Below are 17419 nucleotides of genomic sequence, written 5' to 3'. Positions count from 1 at the left end.
GAGGCCGCGCCCGACGTCGCCGCCGACGCGGAGCCTCTTGAGGGCGCGAGGGCGACTGGTGCTGAGGAGGTAGATGGCGACGTCGACGGCGCGGAAGCAGTTTGTGACGAGCGAGAGGTGCTCGACCTGCTGGGGAATGGCGGCGAGGAGGTCGGTCGACGACGGCGGGATGAGGATCGGGAGCACCTCTTGGTCGGCGACGACGCGTTCGTTGCCCTTGCCGTCGCCCGTGTAGATGCGGAGGGTTGCGTCGATCGAGATGGACAGGACGGTCGGCGGCGTCGCGTAAAGCAGGGCGGCGAGTTGACCGATGGCGGTCCTGTACTTGGCGACGCTCGCCTCGCCGACGATGGCGAAGTGGCGAAGGCGCTGGCAGTCGGCGAGGGCGGATGAGCTGTCGTGAACGAGGTCGAGAGGGAACGACAGCGTGTCGACGTTGGGCGGCAAAAACGCCTCGTCCTCGGGGTCGCGGTAAATGATGTTCAGGCCGTTGACAGAACGTCCGAAGGCGAGTGTCGTCAGGCGACGAAGGACGGGCGGGAGCGTGAACCAGTCCCAGTTGTCGAGGTGCTGGATGCGCAAGTGTCGCAGCGCAGAGAAGACTTGCGGGTAGTTCTCGAGCGGCAGCGCGTCGCTGTCCTGCCACGTGTCCATGAAGAGGCGGCGGATGCGCACCCGCGCCGATGCCAGCATGCACGCGAGGGCCGGGCTGTACCAGTCTGGCTCGACGAGTTCCTCGACGTTGGGCAGGAGGACGAGGAGGGCGGCGATCGACAGGTGCTCCTCGACGTACGGCGACTCGATCATGCCGTACGCGACCGACTGGACGTGCTGACGAAGCTCTGGTCGGCGCGCGACGACCTGCGCCGCCGAGCTGACGAAGATGCCCTGGGCGTGGACCTTGCCCGTGATCGTGACGCGCGAGCACAGGTGACGCTCGGCGGCCGGCTTGTAGTGCCGCGACAGGAGGCACAGGGCCGCGAAGGTGCGCTCGCGCTCGCGGTCGCCCTCGAGGTAGGCGCACCACTCGATGATGATGAAGATGAGCTCGTCCGGGAGGCGACGCGGCGAGATGACGGTGGCGCCCGACAGGTTGGGCTGCATAACGATGTGCGTGGGCACTGCGGCTCTGTCCCGCACTCGGCTGGGGCGGGGCGCAGCAGCGAGTGAGAGGGAGGAGGGAGGAAGAGGGAGAAGGCCGAGGCGAGGCGGACGGCGAGAGACGGACCGGCGTCGCTCCTCGGACTCTCCGTTCTGCACACGACCCGTGCGAGTGCTCGTCTTGCGCCTCTTGGGGTGCGCCGGGAGCCGAAAAGCGAGCGAGGACAGCGGCCGCTCGGACCTTCTCAAGCTCGCGCCGAGCAATCGAGAGCTTTTTTGCTGCGAGCGGAGCAAGCCAGCTCCTCTCTCGCCGCTCAAGGAACAGCACGACCATGTCCATCGCACTCCCATGCGCCTGCTACAGCTGCCGCCGCGCCTCGCCCAGCCGTCCTCACGCCGCGCCGAGCAGCACCTTGCTGAACCCGTCGGCGTTCTTGCGCCGGTTGGCCTCGCGCTCCTCGGCGCTGAACACCCTCGAGGCGGGTGCGGGACGCTTGTGCCCTGCGGCGGCAGCGACGGCAGCGGGGGAGAGGGCGAGGGTCGGGAGGTCGAGCCGGCGAGAGGGAGGGAGCGAATACGAGAGGGTGAAGGTGGGCTCTTGGCCGTCGGCGGCGGTCGTGGTGGTGGCGGTGGTGGCGTTACCGTCGGCTGGAGCAGGCGCCGGTGCCGACGCGTCCCGGATCGAGCTGATCCAGCGGCTAACCGTCGGGCGCACGTTCCTCCTCCTCTCCCTCTCCTGCTCGTCGAACGCCTCGCGCTCCCTCCTCGCCGCGCCGTCCTCGTCCTCGTCGTCTTCGTCGCCCTCGCCGTCGGCCGTCATGCTCTTGTTGAGCTTGGAGCGGCCGCGCTTGCCGCCGCCGCCTCGGGCGCCGCCGCGCTTGCCGCTCCCGGTCGACGAGACGCGGCCGACGGGCTTCTTGAGCAGACGGTTGATCGTCTCGGTTTTCTGGTATGGTTGGGGAGGTGAAAGAGTCAGTAGGTACGGGAGGAGAGCGTCGAGGGAGGAAGAGGCGGCGAGGGAAGGAGAACCGTCGATGGTGGCGACGAGGGCAAGGCGGGGGTGCGACAGGGCAGACAGAGACAGAGAGCGGGACGCACCTCGTCCTCGAGCTTCTTGTCGGCCTGCGACTTGCGCTTGCGCGACTTTTCGGCGCGAGCTTGAGCGATCTCGGCGTCGGTGCGAGCCGGCTTGGCGGCGACGTCTGCGGACGCACCAGAACAAGACGAGCGTCAACGCCGCCCAGTCGAGAGCGACGAGAGAAAAGGGAAACTCGTGCGACGCACCGTTGGGCAAGCTCATGAGCTCGAGGGCCTCGTCGCCGCCCATCTCCTTGGCCCTCTGCCGCGCCGTCTTCCTCCCGCCGTAGATCGAACTCGCCGCCTCACTGCCGCTGCCGCTGCCACTGCCGCTCAGGCCCTCGTCGTCCGACCCGAGGCCGTCGTTGGACGCGAGCTCGTCCTGCTCCGAGCCCGAGACCTGGGACGACATGCGCGACGAGAGGCCGGCGAGGTCGTCGTCCGAGTCGGGCAGGTCGAGCGAGGCGTCCGACTCGTCTGACTCTGCGGGAAACGAGGGAAGAGTGTGAGTCGGCTGCATCTTCAAGCACTCGAGGGCCTGCGTCAAGGACGCCGGCCGGTCGAGAGAGGGGACGAGGGAAAGAGCCGACGCACCGGCCTTCTTCTTGCCCTTGGCCTTGCCCTTGGCCTTGCCCGCACCCTTGCCCGGCGCCGCCGCCTTGCCCCGGCGCCCACCTGCGACCGAACTCGCCGGCGAGCTGGCCGCCGTGCTCGACGGCGCCGCACTCGCCGCGTCGGCCGGCCCGGCCCCGGCCCCGCCGCCGAGCTTGAACTTGATCTTCATGTTGGCGAGGGGACCGCCGGCTGCTGCAGGGCCCGGCGTCGCGGCCGCCGAGGTCGAGGTCGAGCCCGAGCCGGACGCGGTCGTGCCCGCGCCGGCTGCGCTCGAGCGACGCCGTCCCGCCGAGGCCGCTGTGCCCGCCCGGGGCTTGGCCGCCGCCTTGCCGCTCCGGCCGCTGCGGCTCGATGCGCGCGAGCCCTTGGCGGCGGCCGAGCGCGAGGGGGCATAGTCGCCCTCGTCGTCTTGGTCGAACTCGGCGTCGTCGTCGTCGTCGTCGAGCTCGTCCTCGAGCTCGTCGTGCTCGGCATCGTCGAGGTCCATGGGGGCGTCCGGGTCCGAGTCGGACTCGTCGTAGGCGGCCTGGGCGCGGGCGCGAGCACCACGGCGCTGTGGGGGCGCTGCCGAGACGGGCGCAGGTGCGGGCGCAGGCGCAGGAGGAGGCGGTGGAGGGGGCTGGAGGGGCTTGACGCGGATGGTGGTGCGGGCTGGTGCGGGCCCTGGTGCGGGCGCGGGCGGTGCGGGAGGCGGGGGGCGACGAGAGGGAGGAGGAGGGGACGTGTCGGAGCCGGACGCGAGCTGGTCCTCCTGGTCGGACGGGGTGGGTGAGCGGATGCGAGGGGGCATGACGCAGCTGGTGCGAGTGCCTGCTCTGGGCCGTGAGTGGGAGACGGAGCGAGAGCGAGCGGGCGACGATGAAGCGAGAAGAGCTGCGACGACGCACTCTCCCTCGCCCGCAGAAATTTGTGCGACGCGTGCAAGCTACTTGCAAGCGTGTCCTACAGCACTGAGGCTTCCCAGCTGCGCCCTTGGGGAGGTGAGCGGGCGAGACCACTTTGTTCTCGACACGCCGCGCTCCCGTTCTCTCTCGCCGTCCTCGCCACGCCACAGCTGCACGGCCGAGCAGCGCAGCACGTCGAGTGCCACACGAGACGCGCTCCACAGCCGACGCGCATGCCCGCGCCGCGGCTTCGAGTCGACACCTCGTCCTCGCTCTCCCCCGCCGGCGATTCCGACACGCTCAGCGACCACCACCGTCGCCCTGCGCCGAGCCACGCGCCCCCACCAGCCCTGCAACAGCTGCGCCGGTCCCCGACCCCGCAAGACCAGCCGCCGTCCTTGTCGGCCTCGCCCGACTCGCTGGTTCCCCTCTCCGAGTCGGCTCCGTCGCCAACCTCGTCCTCGTCCCCCCTGTGGCACGCCGCCACGGCCACGACCACCGTCACGCGCTCGTCGAGCCTCAAGTCCCGCCTCGCGCGCACCATGCCCTTTTCCTTGCCCTCGACCTCGTCCTCGTCCTCGTCGTCCGCCGCCGGCCCTTCATCCTCGTCGGCAACGCCGCACAACGACGCCCACCACGCGCCCCACCTCGCTCGTCGTGCAGCGTCGCCCGTCTCGTCCATCAGCCTGTCGAACGGCGGCGGCGGCGGCGGCTTCGTCGGCGGCGGGTTCGCCGGCGCGTCCTCGTCGGCCGCCTCGTCTGGCGGCGCATCGCCGACGACGCGCGTGCGCCGCGGCAGCTTTGGGTCGAGCAGCAGTGCGGCGGCCCGCAGGTGGCGAGGGAGGCCGTTGAGGCTCGTCGTCCTCGTCGTCGGCGCCGTCGCCGTATGGTGGCTCGTCGGGCGATGGAAGGGCGAGGTCAAGCCGCGGCACAAGCTCGCGTACCGGTGGTGGGAGGCAGATCAGCTTCCGAGCGGTGCGTCCTCCTCTCCCTGCATCGCCGCACGGTCCGTCGCTGACCCTTGCACGAAACAGAGGACCTCGCGGCGCTCCTCCCAAAACCGACTTTGCCGCCTCGACCACCTCGACCCAAACCTCCACCTGCGCACTCGCACTCGCTCGCCCAGATCCTCAAGCTCCCGTCGACCGTCTCGCTCTCGTCGTCGGCGTCGAACCCGCACACGCCCGACTGGACCGCCATCGTCCACCTCACGTCGTCGTCGCAGCTCGTCGCGTCGCACCTCTCGCCCCTCGTCGACGCCCTCGCGCACCAGTCCCCTCTCGCGCCCGCGCACATCCTCCTCCTTTTCCCGCAGGGCATGGCGCCGGCCCCGTCCGTCGTCGCGGCCCTCGGCGCCCGCGTCTCGACGGCGCCCTACCGCACGTCGGTCCCGCCCGTCGTCGCCCTCGCCGACGCAGCGCGCGAGCGCGTCGAGACGAGCTACGTCCTCTTTGTCGACGGGCACGTGCGCGCGACCGACGTCCTCGGGCGCGACAAGGGCTACGTCAAGGCCCTCTTGCACGCGAGCGGCACGAGGGAGTACGGCTCATCCCTCCTCACGGCCGGCGGCGTCACCCTCCCGGCGTCGCACCACCACGCGGCGGGCTCGCTCGGTCCTGGGTCCGCGGCGCAGTGCGTCTTCCCGCTCCGGGCGGGTGGCACGGCGCACCGCCTCGCGGCGCCATCCCTCCCGTTCCTCGCGCCCACGTCGTGGCTCCTCCCGCGCGACCCGGGTCGCGCCTCGTCGACCTCGGTCCTGCAGGGCCTCGCGACCGACCTCCCGCTCGAGCTCGCCCTCGCCGCCGCCCTGTGGACCAAGCACGCGATCCCGACTTTCGCCCTCCCGCTGTCGACCGCCGACGCGCCCTCGGGCACGGCCCTCGACGGCTACGCGTGCGACCGCCTCAAGCGCTCGCTCGCGGCGTCGCCGCGCGTCGCGGGCCTGTTTGAGCCGGCGCAAGGCGGCGGGCAGGGCCTGCGCGTCCTCCAGGCGGCCGGCGACCGGTCCAAGGGCGGCGCGCAGGCGATGCGCGAGTGGACGCTCGCCGAGCGCGCAGAGGAGCAGCGCGCGAAGTTGCTCGGGACGGGCACGGTCGTCGTGCTCGTCAGCGGGCGGGACGAGCTTGACGCCGTGAGGGGACTCGCGTGCCGGTTCGCCGGCATGGCGGCGGGCGGGCCGGCCTCGGCGGCGGCGGACGACGGCGAGGACGACGCGCAAGGGTCGAGCTCGAGGGAGGGCGTCAGGAGGGACTTCAAGGTGCTCGTCGCCGACTACGACCCGGCGCGCGAGCGCGACGAGCCGCCGACTGCCACCGGGTCGTCCTCCTGCCACCTCGGCCTGACGCCCATCGGCGCACCTCCATCTCGCCCTTCCTCGACCTCGTCCTCGTCGTCAAACACGAGCGCCGAGCCAGATGAGCCCGTCTCGCTCGCCCTCGTCGACGCCCTCGACGCCCTCGACCCGCCGCCAGCGTTCGTCCTCTTCCTGTCGGACGGCCCTCGCGCACGCGAGTTCGACGAGGTCTTGCGGTGGATGGGCGGGTTTTTCGGCGTGCGAGGGGGCGGGTCGAGCGGCGGCGGCGGCGGCGGCGAGCGGTTGAGCCGAGTCAGGGCCGAGCGGGAGATGCTCAAGGGCGTCAGCGTCGGCGCGTCGGGCGAGGACGAGGGCAAGGCGGGCGAGGCGAGGGGTAGGGGGAGGCCGACCATCGTCGGCATGACGAGGGACGAGGCCAAGCGGGCAGAGTGGGTCGGTGCGCTCGACCTCGAGGCGCTGCGACGTGCGTCCCTCTTTCACGCTCTCTCTCTCTTCCTCTCCCAAACGTTCCCTTGACCGAGACTGACATGCGCACGCCTGCAGACTTCCACACGCCGCGCATAGACCTGTCGGTCGTCACGAACGACCGCCCCGTCTCGCTGCACCGCCTCCTCTCGTCGCTCCAGACGGCCCACTACTTTGGCGACGACGTGTCGTTGTCGGTCAACCTCGAGCAGACGGCCGACCGGCTGACGCACCGCCTCGTCGACGACATGCGCTGGCCGCATGGGACGTTCTCGCTCCGGCACCGCATCCTCCTCGGCGGCCTCATGCCCGCCATCGTCGAGTCGTGGTACCCGACGTCGAACGACACGTACGGCGTCCTCCTCGAGGACGACGTCGAGGTGTCGCCCCTGTACTACGCGTGGCTCAAGTTCAGCATCCTCCAGTACCGGTACACGCTCGCCGGCCGCCGGGCGTCGTCGCGCATGTTCGGCGTCTCGCTGTACCAGCAGAAGAACATCGAGCTCCGTCCCGAAGGCCGCCAGCCGTTCGACCCGCACAAGCTGTTCGAGGGCCTGTCGCTCCACCCGACGACGCCGTACCTGTCGCAGATCCCGTGCTCGTGGGGCGCGGCCTACTTCCCCGAGCACTGGCGCGAGTTCCACTCGTACCTCGCCCTGCGCCTGTCCGAGCTCGCCCTCCCGATCTCGGAGCCGCTCGTGCCGGCCATCCGCAGCAACAAGTGGCCGCGCAGTTGGAAGAAGTACTTCATCGAGCTCGTGTACCTGCGAGGCTACACGATGCTGTACCCGAACTACCCCGAGTTCGAGTCGCTGTCGACCAACCACCTCGAGAAGGGCACCCACGTCAAGACGTCGCGCGTCGACGAGAAGAAGAAGGCCCTGTTCGAGGTCCCGCTCCTCGACCGCGACGCGTCCCTCGTCGACTCGCTCCCCGGCGGGCCCGGCCACGAGCGTCTCCCCGCGTGGGACGCCCTCCCGACGCTCGACCTGTGGGGCGCCCTCGCGAGCGAGCACGAGCTCCTCGAGCGAGGGTGGCAGACGACGCGCATGCTCGGCTCGTGCGGCCGCACGTTGCCCTCGCTCGAGGCCGAGGACCTCGCCCACCCGCGGTACGACGCGCGCGAGCTCCTGTGCGAGCGCGTGTGGGACCGCGAGACCGAGGGCCGGCTCGTCGACGCGCAGCCGCTCGCCGTGCGCGGGCAGGTCCCGCCGCCGGCGGCGCCGCCTGTCGTCGCTCGGGCCCGAGTACCTGCGCGAGATGGCGACGACGACGAGCGTCTCTCGGCCGCACGGCAAGACGAGCCGGTCGTCATGCGTCGCGGCGCGCACGACCACGCGCACGAGGACGAGGCGGTCCGAGAGCTCGAGGTCGACGACGCCGACGCGGGATCCCGTACCGGGCTCTTCCCCGACGACGACAACGAGCACGCCGCTGCGCACGGTGACGAGCGCGCCGAGCCGGCGGCGGAGGAGCAGGAGCAGGAGCAGGACAATGCTCGAGGTCGGGGGCGCCGGCTCGTCGACCTTGCGGCGCGACGAGCGCACGCCGAGGAGGCCGAGTTCGGGCTGGACGAGACTGAGTCGGAGCAGGAGCTGGAGCAGGGCTCGGGCAGGAGAGCGGAGCAGGAGGGACGGCCGAGGGCCTGAGCGGCGGGTGGGCGCACGACGGCGGGCGCGAGGTCTCTATTGTTGCCGACGCTCGCGTCATCCATCCTCTCTCTTCTCTCTCGACATCGCAGTAGCATCATTGTCTCTCGCAGGAACAGCATTGTCCGTCTCACTCGAGCGTGCAGGGAACGAACGAGAGTTGCGAGTTGCCGAGATAGAAAAGGAGCGAACGACTGCGACGACGACGACGACGACGACGACGACGAGGAGGGGCTACGACGAGAGGGTGCGCGTTAGACAGCGTGCGCATTGTAAGGATGCATGACGACCTGGTCGACGACCTGCTCGGACGACGACCTCGCAAAGGGCTGCCTGCTTGAGAAGGTCCCGCTACGGTCAATTCAGGCCCGGGCGCAGACGCTGGAAGGAGAGGAACAGAGCGAGAGAGGACGCACCGCGTGTACGTTCCCGTCGTCCCGTGCTCGAGGGCGTCCTCGAGGGCGAACGGCGCTTCCTTCTCGCTGCTCGGCGTGGGCGAGTGCCCGTCGGCGCTGCCCGCCCGGGGCATCGACACCGGGTACACGTACCCGCCGGCGCCCTGCACGGCGAGGTCGACGTTGCTGCCAGGCCCGCCGGGCGAGCGCACGCTCTTGCTGTGCCCGAGGACGCCGAAACCGGCCTGCGACGCGGCGCGACCGTAGATGCCGTCGCTTGACGAGCCGATCTGGTCGCCGCCGGCGCCACCGACGACAACGCGACGCTGCGGCTTGACGTTGACGCCGTAAGACGTGAAGTAGCCCGCCTCGACGCCGAGAAGGTCGGCGAGGAGGTTGCGGGCGTTGAGCGCGATGAGGAGGGACAGGGCGAGGAGCTTGGAGAGGCAGAGCTGGGCGATCGCGTGGTAGTTGGTCTGCTGGAAGACGCCGAAGAGGACCGTGGCGATCTGTACATGTCGAGAAAGAGTCAGTGCGGCGCGAGGAGGCGCAAGAGGGAGAGAGGAAGAGGAGGACGCACGACAGCTGCTGCGGCGCTCAGGCCGTTGGTCGCGAGGATGAGGATGCCGACCTGGATCACTGACTTAGTCGACCTCTCGAAAGGGCCGGCCATCTGCTTCGACACGACGCCCAGGTAGTGGAAGTAGCCCGCGCAGATGACGAGGTCGACAGCGGCGGCGAGGCCGAGCCAGACGCACGCTGCGGGAGGGTACTCGATGTCAGACCCGTGCGAAGAAGTACAGGAGAGAGGGAGGAAGGAGAGAGGGAAGAAGGAGGGGAAGGAGGGGAAGGAGGAGAAGAAGAGGGAGGCGACGCACCTCCCCAGAGCCAGTCGGCGAAGCGCAGGAACTCGCGGTCGTACGCGATGATCTTTCCCGTGACCGCGGCGCCAAAGGCGAACTGGACGACCGTGAGGACCGAGATGACGCCTGCGATGAGCGTGCCCGTCTTGCTCTTCTCCGAGACGACCCACACGCGGTGCGCGTACTGCGGGCGAGGGACTTGAGCGTCAGTAATGAGGAAGTAGGTGCACGATGAGAACGAGAAGAGAGGGAGACGAGGGACCGAGGAGGGAAAGAGGAAGGGAAGGAAAGGGAAGAAAGGGTCAAAGCGCTCACAAAGAGGTGGACGACGAGCGCCATGAGGCCTGTCATGACGGGTTCGGCCGTGAAGGACTGTTGCTCGTGCGCAGAGAGTCCGTGAGGCGCTGCGGGTAGACAAGAGAGACCCGGTTCGGGACGTTCTGCTCGGACGAACGGGGAGAGGAAGACGCACCCAAGGAGACAGCGCGAGGATCGCCGGGTGGCCAAAGTTCTCGACCGACCAGACCCAGATCGTCTGCAGGCATGTAGTGAGTCAGTATCTGGGGCGAGAAAGGCGAGAGAGGAACAGCGAGAGCGCACATTGATCGCGAAGGCCGTGTGCAGCGCGTCCGTGACGGTGACGCCGACGACCTGTGTGTTCGAGAGTCAGTGCGCGCTCTGGAGCTCTGCTTGAGGTGGTGCGCACAAGTATGATGTCTGGATGCGGCAGAAGGAGGTCAGGATGCGGCGGCGAGGGCAGCAGGAAGGGAGAGGACGCACAGCCCCACGGCTCGCGCGTCTTGTGGCAGTTGGCGAAGAACATGATCTCTGCGTACACGCACGCTCATGTCAGACGCAGATTCCTCGTGCTCGACGCTCGCTCGCAGGCTGACCTTGGTAGAGCGTCGCCCCTTGCTGCACGGAGCGAAAGTCAGCTCGACCCTCTGACGACCGCCTCGAGTGAGTGAGAGAGGGACGCACCAGGAAGCACGCCAGCATCGTTCCGATGAGCTGCACGACGACAAGAGGGTGAGCGGTCTTTACTGCCTCCACCCGCACGGCGGTGGGAGAGAAAGGGAGAGAGAGGGGACGCACGAACGGCCCGAGCGTGTCGTCGAAGGTCATCTGCACAGTCTCGCCGGCAGTCGCCATCGTAGCGAGTCGAGCACGTCGAGAGGGCCCAGCAGACGAGCGAGAAGCGTCGAGAGGGAAGGGAGAAAGGCGACGGCGCTCGGTCCGCGCTAGGAGGCGGCCGGTTCGCCCTCCCTCGGGCAAACGTCCGCCGGATCTCGGCGTGCGAGACGAGCGCAAACGTCCGTGTGGGGCCAGCCGGACATTTAGCCGTCGGGCCGAGCAAGATTGCTCAGCGCGGCGACGAGAAAGCGCGGAGAAGCGGGAGCAGAAGCGGAAGACGAGCTGCAGCCAGCCTCTCGTCGACGACGCTCGCCGACGGCTGCCTCTCGCTCATCGGCCCGAGACGACACGCTGCATTCCACGCTCAGCCCTTGAGGTCGTTCGACGCCTTGATGCCCGCCTTGGTCTTCTTCTTGAGGTCGACGCGCTGTTTCCGCAGCTCGGCCGCCGGGTCGCCCTTGTCGCCCTTGACCGCCGTCGCCTTGCTCGTCGGCAATGCAAAGACCCACGCTGGGTACTCGCTGTCCTCGAGCGCGACCGGGTCCTGGCCGTCCTTGAGGTAGTTGAGGCCCTTGAGGACGGTGCCCGGCGGGCAGGACGACGCGGCGGCGGCGGCTGCTCCGGGCGAGGCTGCAATACATGACGGCTCTTGATCAGCTCTCTGTGAGGAGATACAGAGAGAGTCGAGCACGCACAGGAGGCGGGCTTGGCGTTGAGGACGGTCGCGGAGGAAGAGAGAGGGCGAGCAGAGAGGAGGGCGAAGGGGGTCTGGGCGATGCGGCGGGTCGGCTGGCGGAGTGCGTTGAGCGTAGATCGGCAGGTGCAAGCCATCGTGCAGGTGTTTGCGCGCGAAGCGGTAGAAGCCGTTGAGGGTCGAGGTTGGCGGAGGACGAGCACCAGCTCTCCCTCTCGTCCACATCGCTCAAGCCGCTCGAGCTGCGCACTCTGAGCCACCCCGGGCCCACTGCTGCCTCTGTGGTACCGCGCAACCGGTCGCCACGCCTGCGCGACCCCCCTGTCCTCCTCCCCCGACTTTCTCATCAGTTCGCGGCTCTCCCGCTCTCTCCGCTCGCTCGGTGGAGCAGGGCGGCATCCGAGGGCTCGCCAGACAGTATTTCCTCCCGCCTATGGCTACGTGCCCGCCACCGCACGCAGTCCTTGCTGTTCGTCGTGCGCGACGAGCTCGCGCCGGCGGGTTCTACCTGCTCCGCAGGCCGCTCGAGACAGGCAGCGCTATTTGCTGGCGCTCAAAGGCTGTGCTCGATGCGGACATTGGCCGTCGCCCACCTCGCGGCCGACGCAAGGCCCTGTGTGCCCGCTCGCCTCAGCCACCTCGAGCTGGTCGAGCAGCTTGACCGACTTGCACTCGCTGCGCTCGACCGGCAGGCTCGTGACGGTTCTCCAAGCTTCTTCGCGAAGCGGTCGCCTGGCCGTCGAGCGCGAGGAGCTTGCCGAGCTGGTCGAGGGCGCGCACGGCGACTCGTTCGTCTCGACGACCGCCCGCTTCTTGCCGCGGCCGACGTCTCCCGCCGGCTCGCGCTCTCTGAGCCTCGACTAGATCGAGGCTGCGATGAGCTTTCACTTCCTCAGGCAGAAGGGAGAGAGTCGCCTGCGCGCGTCGGGCACGGCCCACCGCTGGCGAACGTGTGAGGGGGCTCGGCGGCGGCCGCGGTCAACCCTGTCTGCGCCTTGTTCGTTTCCTTGCAACAGCGTGACTGTACGTCTGGATATAAGGAGCTTGAATGCAGCGCAAGCCCGTCTCTACTGCGCGACGACCCGGAGCCAGAAGCTGTGCGAGTTGCCCGAGCGATTCTCAAGTGGAAGGGCAATCGCGTCGGACCAGACTGCGTTTGAAGCTTTAGCTAGAGCATTGCGCGTGCTTGCAAGCCTCTGCAGTCCTTAGCGGAAGCTGAGAGCGTCGTCCCCTTGCTCGCGGAGGAGCTGGCCGGCATCTCGAAGCTCGCTCCTCGCCTCGACCCTGTCCGTGCCTGCTGGGACCTACACACGCTCGCCTGTCCATCCAGACACGCCGGCGACCGCCCACCACCACCCGCCGACCCGCTCCTGATCCCCGAGCCTGCCCTCCCCGCGCGTCCAGGCGCGACCGCCTCGCTCGCCGCTCGTCCTCGACACAGGCGACCAGCGGGCCCGCACGCGCGCTCAGCAACGCCACAAGAGCGCACACCGACACGTCCGCCCGCGCCCGAGCGCGCCCCTCCCCCAGCTCGCCCCCCCTTCCGCGTCATGCCGGCCTCCCCCGTCCGCTCAACGAGCCGCAAGAAGCGCTCGGCGTCATCGACCGGCCACGACTCGGTCAAGCGCGTGTCGCACCGCTTTCGCGAGTCGCGCGGCAAGATCCTGCGCCTCCTCGGCCAGACGGCGCACATCTGGGACGCCCAGTTCGCCATCCTGTGGGTCGGGCCCGAGGGCCGCGCCGAGGTGTACGCGAGCGAGGCGCTCCAGGGCGGCCTCACCGTCTGGCTCGGCGAGAACGCGCAGCGCGACGCCGAGGAGCGCACCCGGGCCATGCGCGAGGCGCGGCAGCGTCGCGAGCGCGAGGGTCTCGAGGTCCTCAAGGGCGACCAGGTCTTTGCGGCCGGCGGCGAGCTGTTCGACCCCGCCGATGCCGCCGACGACATGGATTGCAGCGGCGACGACCAGGCGCTGGCGGCGGCATCATCGAGCCGCGCCGTCGTCGACGACGCCGACGCGTTCCTCCTTCCTGTTCCTCCCGCCGCGCTCGCCGAGGCGCACCCGACGCCCAAACGCCCGTCGACGGCCACGGGCGACATCCGCCGCGACCTGTTGACGCCGGCGCGGTCCGCCCCGGCGCCGTCCGCGTCCACCGCCCACCTCAGCCGCTCGCTCGGGCCCAGCAGCAGCCTGCCGGCGCTCCACCCGTCCGCCTCGCCCAACCCGTCGCCCATCCTCCCGTCGCTCCCTTTCCCCTCGTCGGCCGCTCCTGTCGCCGCCGCACCCGCCGCCTCGTCGTCGTCGTCGACGCTGCCTCCTCGGTTCGTCCGCCGCACGTTCATGCCCGACGAGCTCGACGCGTGGTACGTCGAGCGGTTCAACGAGCTGTGGCACAAGGTCGACAAGCTCGTGTGCAAGTCGTGGATCAAGACGGTCGAGCCCAACAAGTCGTCGCGCTACCAGTACCAGAAGGGCGACGCGCACAAGCCCGGTTGGTGGCCTCGCGACCTGCGGCACAAGGAGCCGGATCACCTCACCAAGCCTGGTGCGCCCTCGTCTCACTGTTTGTCTCCTCGAGAGGTCAAAGCCCTGACGTCCCATTCCTCTGCAGAGCGCATCGCGCTCCTCGTCCACCTGTTGCGGCGCAGCCCAGTCGCCATTGACGAGCTCGAGCTCGCGACGGCCGCCATGAGCGCCCACATCCCGCAGGACAAGATGTCGATCCTGCACGAGCTGTACCGCATCGCCAAGGAGGAGAAGGCGGCCATCGACGCGAGCCCCGGTCCGTCTCTCTCTCTCTCTCTCTCTCGCCGACCGTACCTCACCGAGTTGACCTGACCCTTGCTCCCTCCTCCTCTCTCGCGCAGACGGCAAGTACAAGGAGCTCACGGTCGCCCTCGAGGTCGCCTCGCACCTGCTCGACGACCCGCCCTCGCCGGGCAACGACGAGCCGAAGCAGCACAACACGCGGCACCGCGCCCGCCGGTCCATCGGCCAGCAGACCGAGCTCTCGGCGTCGCAGGGCTCGCCGAGCTCGCACCTGTCGACCTGGACGCAGCTCACGCCTCGAGGCTCGAACCGCCTGAAGCCGTACCCGCTCGCGCGCTCCAACTCGGTCTCGGACGCGCACGACGGCGGCGCTCCCGGCCTGCGTTCGCCCGCCGCCGGCGGGTCGGGCATGTCGCGCAGCCAGTCGCTCGTCGGGCCAACGACGAGCGCAGGCCGGCCACGAGTCGCGAGCGGGTCGGCGAGGCGCGAGACGGTCCAGGGCGCGCTCGACGAGGCCGACCTTCTCGGCCCGGACGCGCACGCGACGCCGCACGCCGCGAGGGTCGCCGCGAGGCCCGCCGTCACGCCCGCCCGGGCCGGCGAGTCGGGCTCGCCGCATGCGTCCGAGGCGACCGCGATGGGGCGCAGCTTCAGCACGAGCGCCGTCGGCGGCGGGTCGTCGTCGTCGTCGGCCAAGAAGGCGCCGCGCGTGTTCGACGACGCCGTCGCGAGCCCGGCCATGCTCAAGAGCCGCAGTCGGCTGAGCCAGCAGCACTTCGACCAGATGATGCACAGCTCGTCGCCGGCCGACAAGCACCGCCCGACGCCGCGGCAGCAGCCGCCCTTTGCGCCCGTCCGCGAGCAGCCGCACCACATCCAGCCGCACCAGCAGCTCCCGCCGCACTTCCAGCTGCACCAGCACCACCAGCATCAGCTCGCGCAGATGCAGGCGCACGCGGCCGCACAAGAGCAGCAGCAGCAGCAGCACCTCGTCGCCGTCTCTCGACCGCCCCTCCAGCACTCGCACTCGCAGCCACCGGCGCCTCATCCCCATCAACGTCCTTCCTCGCATCAACAGCAGCAGCATCCTCCGCCGCCTCACCACGTCGTGCAAGGGCTCGTCTACGGGCCGTACTCGAACGCGAGCTCGCCGGCGCTCCCTCCTGCGCCGCCGCAACTTGTGCGGCAGCTGTCGGCGCACTCGATGGGCCCGCAGCCCGGCATGCACCCGCACGGGCACGCGCAGATGCCCATGTCGATGCCGCCGCAAGGGCACGGGCACCCGCACCAGCTGTCGCCGGCCATGCACCAGCAGGGCCACTTTACGACGTCGCCGCACCTGCCCCAGCTCCCGCCGCCGCCGCACCTCGTCCAGTCGCACGAGCACGAGCGCCACTTTGCGCAGCAGCAGGAGCACCAGCACATGCAGCAGCAGCAGCAACAGCCCCGCCAGCACCTGCACCACCACGCGCCGCCGACGCAGGTCCAGGTCCAGGTCCAGGTCCACGCCGGCCACCACCACCACGCGCACCCGCACCCGCACCCGCACATGCTCATGCAGCGCGTCCCGTCGACGGGCGAGTACGACGCCTACGGCCCGCCGAGCGCGCACTCGTCGTCGTCGGGCGCAGGCGGTCCGAGCGGCGCGGGCCCAGGCGCAGGCGCGTACCCGACGCCGGGCGCGTACCCTTCGCCGCACTTTGCGCCGACGCCTGGAGCAGGGTCGGGGAGCCCCTTCCTCGGCGGCGGCGCAGGAGGAGGAGGAGCGGGCAGCTCGGCGAGCACGCCGCAGCCGCCGCCGCCGTCGGCGGGGGCGCAGGACGGGTTCCTTGTGCCACCACCGGCGCCGAGCATGGACGCGTACGCGGCGACGAGCGGCGCCGACTATGGCGCCGACGAGTGGGTCTCGTACGTCGACGAGCCGCTCGAGCGCCTCGGGCTCGGACTCGGCGTCGGCGGCCCCGACGCGACCATGGGGCTCGAGCCGGGCTACTACGGCGGCGAGGGCGAGGACGAGTACGGCTTGCTCGGCGGGCTCGTCGTCGGTGGTGGGAGCGGTGGCGGCGAGGCGGACGAGCACGCGAGGATGAGGGAGCAGGCCGAGGCGAGGAGGAGGTACGAGGAGCACGCGTTCGGCATCGTGGGCGCCTGAGCGGTGGGCGCCCTCTCATTCTCCCAGGTCTGTATCAGTCCCCTGTCGTCACCTCGCGGCCCATCATCTGTCTATTCCCTTCATTGCATTCCCTCTTGCGCCTCCCTCCTCCTCGCGCGCATGGTCCGCCAGGTTGCCCACCTTCCGCTGCCGGCAGCACAGCGCGCAATGCATCTCTCAGTGTCATCGTACCGTGCTCGTGCTTCCCTCGAGAGTCCGCTAGCGCGCCGTGAGCGAGTGTATGGCCGCGGGGAGGAGGGCGGCAAACAAACGGCGAGCATGCACGCACGACGCGTCGCTCTGCGGGCCTGAGCGGACAGCGGAGGCGCGTCTTTGGACTCGTCTGAGCAGATGGAAAGCGAGTAGAGCACGCTCGAGGGGCTGTGTGCGGCAGTAGAGGCGAGAGCAAGCAGGCAAGTTGACATCTCGAGGAGGGGAGCGTTGCGATCGCCACAAGCATCTGCGACGCGCCAGTAGGCGCGTGGACCTGCGCAGACACCATGCGAGGGAAATGCGCATTCCAGCGAGCCATCAGCGGGCGACGCGAAAGCGAGAGAGACGCGAGAAGGGCGTGTTTGGCTCGACTTGGAGGGGAGGCGCGCGCGAGACGAGCGAGGGCCGACTCGGTGTGGGCACCTCGCCTCCTCCTCCCACCGCCTCCCCTCCCTCTCTCCCCACCGCAGAGCCCGTGCAGCTCCGTCGAGTCCACTCTCACACCTCTCACCTACCGACTCGACCCACCCCACGACACGCCCACGAGCCCACCCGTCCGCGCTCACCTCCTCCTCCACCTCGCACAACACACGCCCCTCGCCGCCTCTCTCGGCACCCGCGCCCGCCCGTGCAGCCTCGCACCAGTCTCCCAGGCCATGGCTGTGCGTCCCTCGTCCTTGTTCGCCCCTCCCACGAGCCCGCACGCGGAAAAAACTGACGCTTCGCTCAACTCTCGTCACGTCCTCCCCCCTCCTCCCCCGCGTCTGTCTCGCCCGCCCTTCCTCTGCCGCGCCGACCTCGCCTGTCCGCCGTCTCGCCTGCATGCACTCGTCGCAGACTCGCCGCTCGACCCGTCGCTCGCTCGCCAACGAGCAGGGCGTCGAGAACGACCTCAGCAACCGCGTCGGTCGGTCCAACGCCGCCAGCACCTCGCTCGCCGTCGGCAAGCCTCCAGCGCAAAAGGCCGCCGTCGCGTCCACCAGCACCGCCGCCGCCGGCACGAGGCGTACGGCCACCACCACGAGGGCTGCCCTCGGCGACAAGGTGCGTCAACCTCCTCCCCTTCGTCCTCGGTGCATGCGCACGCGACTGACG

The 17419-nt window shown here is 69.8% G+C and overlaps 5 protein-coding genes across 5 annotated transcripts; 3 read left to right on the top strand and 2 right to left on the bottom strand.

The window, feature by feature from the left end:
- Nucleotides 1-1420: 1420 nt before the first annotated feature.
- RHOBADRAFT_55766 (uncharacterized protein) lies at nt 1421-3583 on the bottom strand (the record flags this gene model as incomplete). The annotated part of the gene is made up of 4 exons (XM_018418004.1): nt 1421-2047; nt 2200-2303; nt 2386-2661; nt 2773-3583. 4 exons carry the CDS (start codon nt 3581-3583, stop codon nt 1493-1495), a joined length of 1746 nt encoding a protein of 581 aa, XP_018268734.1. The 3' UTR covers nt 1421-1492.
- Nucleotides 3584-4995: 1412 nt separating this feature from the next.
- On the top strand, nt 4996-8151 carry RHOBADRAFT_50273 (uncharacterized protein; the record flags this gene model as incomplete). Its single annotated transcript, XM_018415300.1, has 2 exons — nt 4996-6454; nt 6535-8151. 2 exons carry the CDS (start codon nt 4996-4998, stop codon nt 8103-8105), a joined length of 3030 nt encoding a protein of 1009 aa, XP_018268733.1. The 3' UTR covers nt 8106-8151.
- Nucleotides 8152-10861: 2710 nt separating this feature from the next.
- Nucleotides 10862-11328, bottom strand: RHOBADRAFT_46727 (uncharacterized protein; the record flags this gene model as incomplete). The annotated part of the gene is made up of 2 exons (XM_018414843.1): nt 10862-11127; nt 11193-11328. The coding sequence occupies 2 exons, from the start codon at nt 11326-11328 to the stop codon at nt 10862-10864; spliced, it is 402 nt and encodes a 133-aa protein (XP_018268732.1).
- Nucleotides 11329-13672: 2344 nt separating this feature from the next.
- Nucleotides 13673-16299, top strand: RHOBADRAFT_50271 (uncharacterized protein). The gene is made up of 3 exons (XM_018415299.1): nt 13673-13735; nt 13802-13972; nt 14058-16299. The coding sequence occupies exons 2-3, from the start codon at nt 13879-13881 to the stop codon at nt 16109-16111; spliced, it is 2148 nt and encodes a 715-aa protein (XP_018268731.1). The 5' UTR covers nt 13673-13735; nt 13802-13878; the 3' UTR covers nt 16112-16299.
- Nucleotides 16300-16980: 681 nt separating this feature from the next.
- RHOBADRAFT_46725 (uncharacterized protein) lies at nt 16981-17368 on the top strand (the record flags this gene model as incomplete). The annotated part of the gene is made up of 2 exons (XM_018414842.1): nt 16981-16986; nt 17162-17368. Coding segments are annotated over 2 exons (213 nt in total), but the record flags the coding sequence as incomplete, so codon positions are not given.
- Between the last annotated feature and the right edge of the window lie 51 nt (nt 17369-17419).

Source organism: Rhodotorula graminis (assembly GCF_001329695.1).
Source record: "Rhodotorula graminis WP1 unplaced genomic scaffold RHOBAscaffold_14, whole genome shotgun sequence".
Lineage (NCBI taxonomy): Eukaryota > Fungi > Basidiomycota > Microbotryomycetes > Sporidiobolales > Sporidiobolaceae > Rhodotorula > Rhodotorula graminis.
This window is presented reverse-complemented; position numbering and strand designations above follow the sequence as displayed.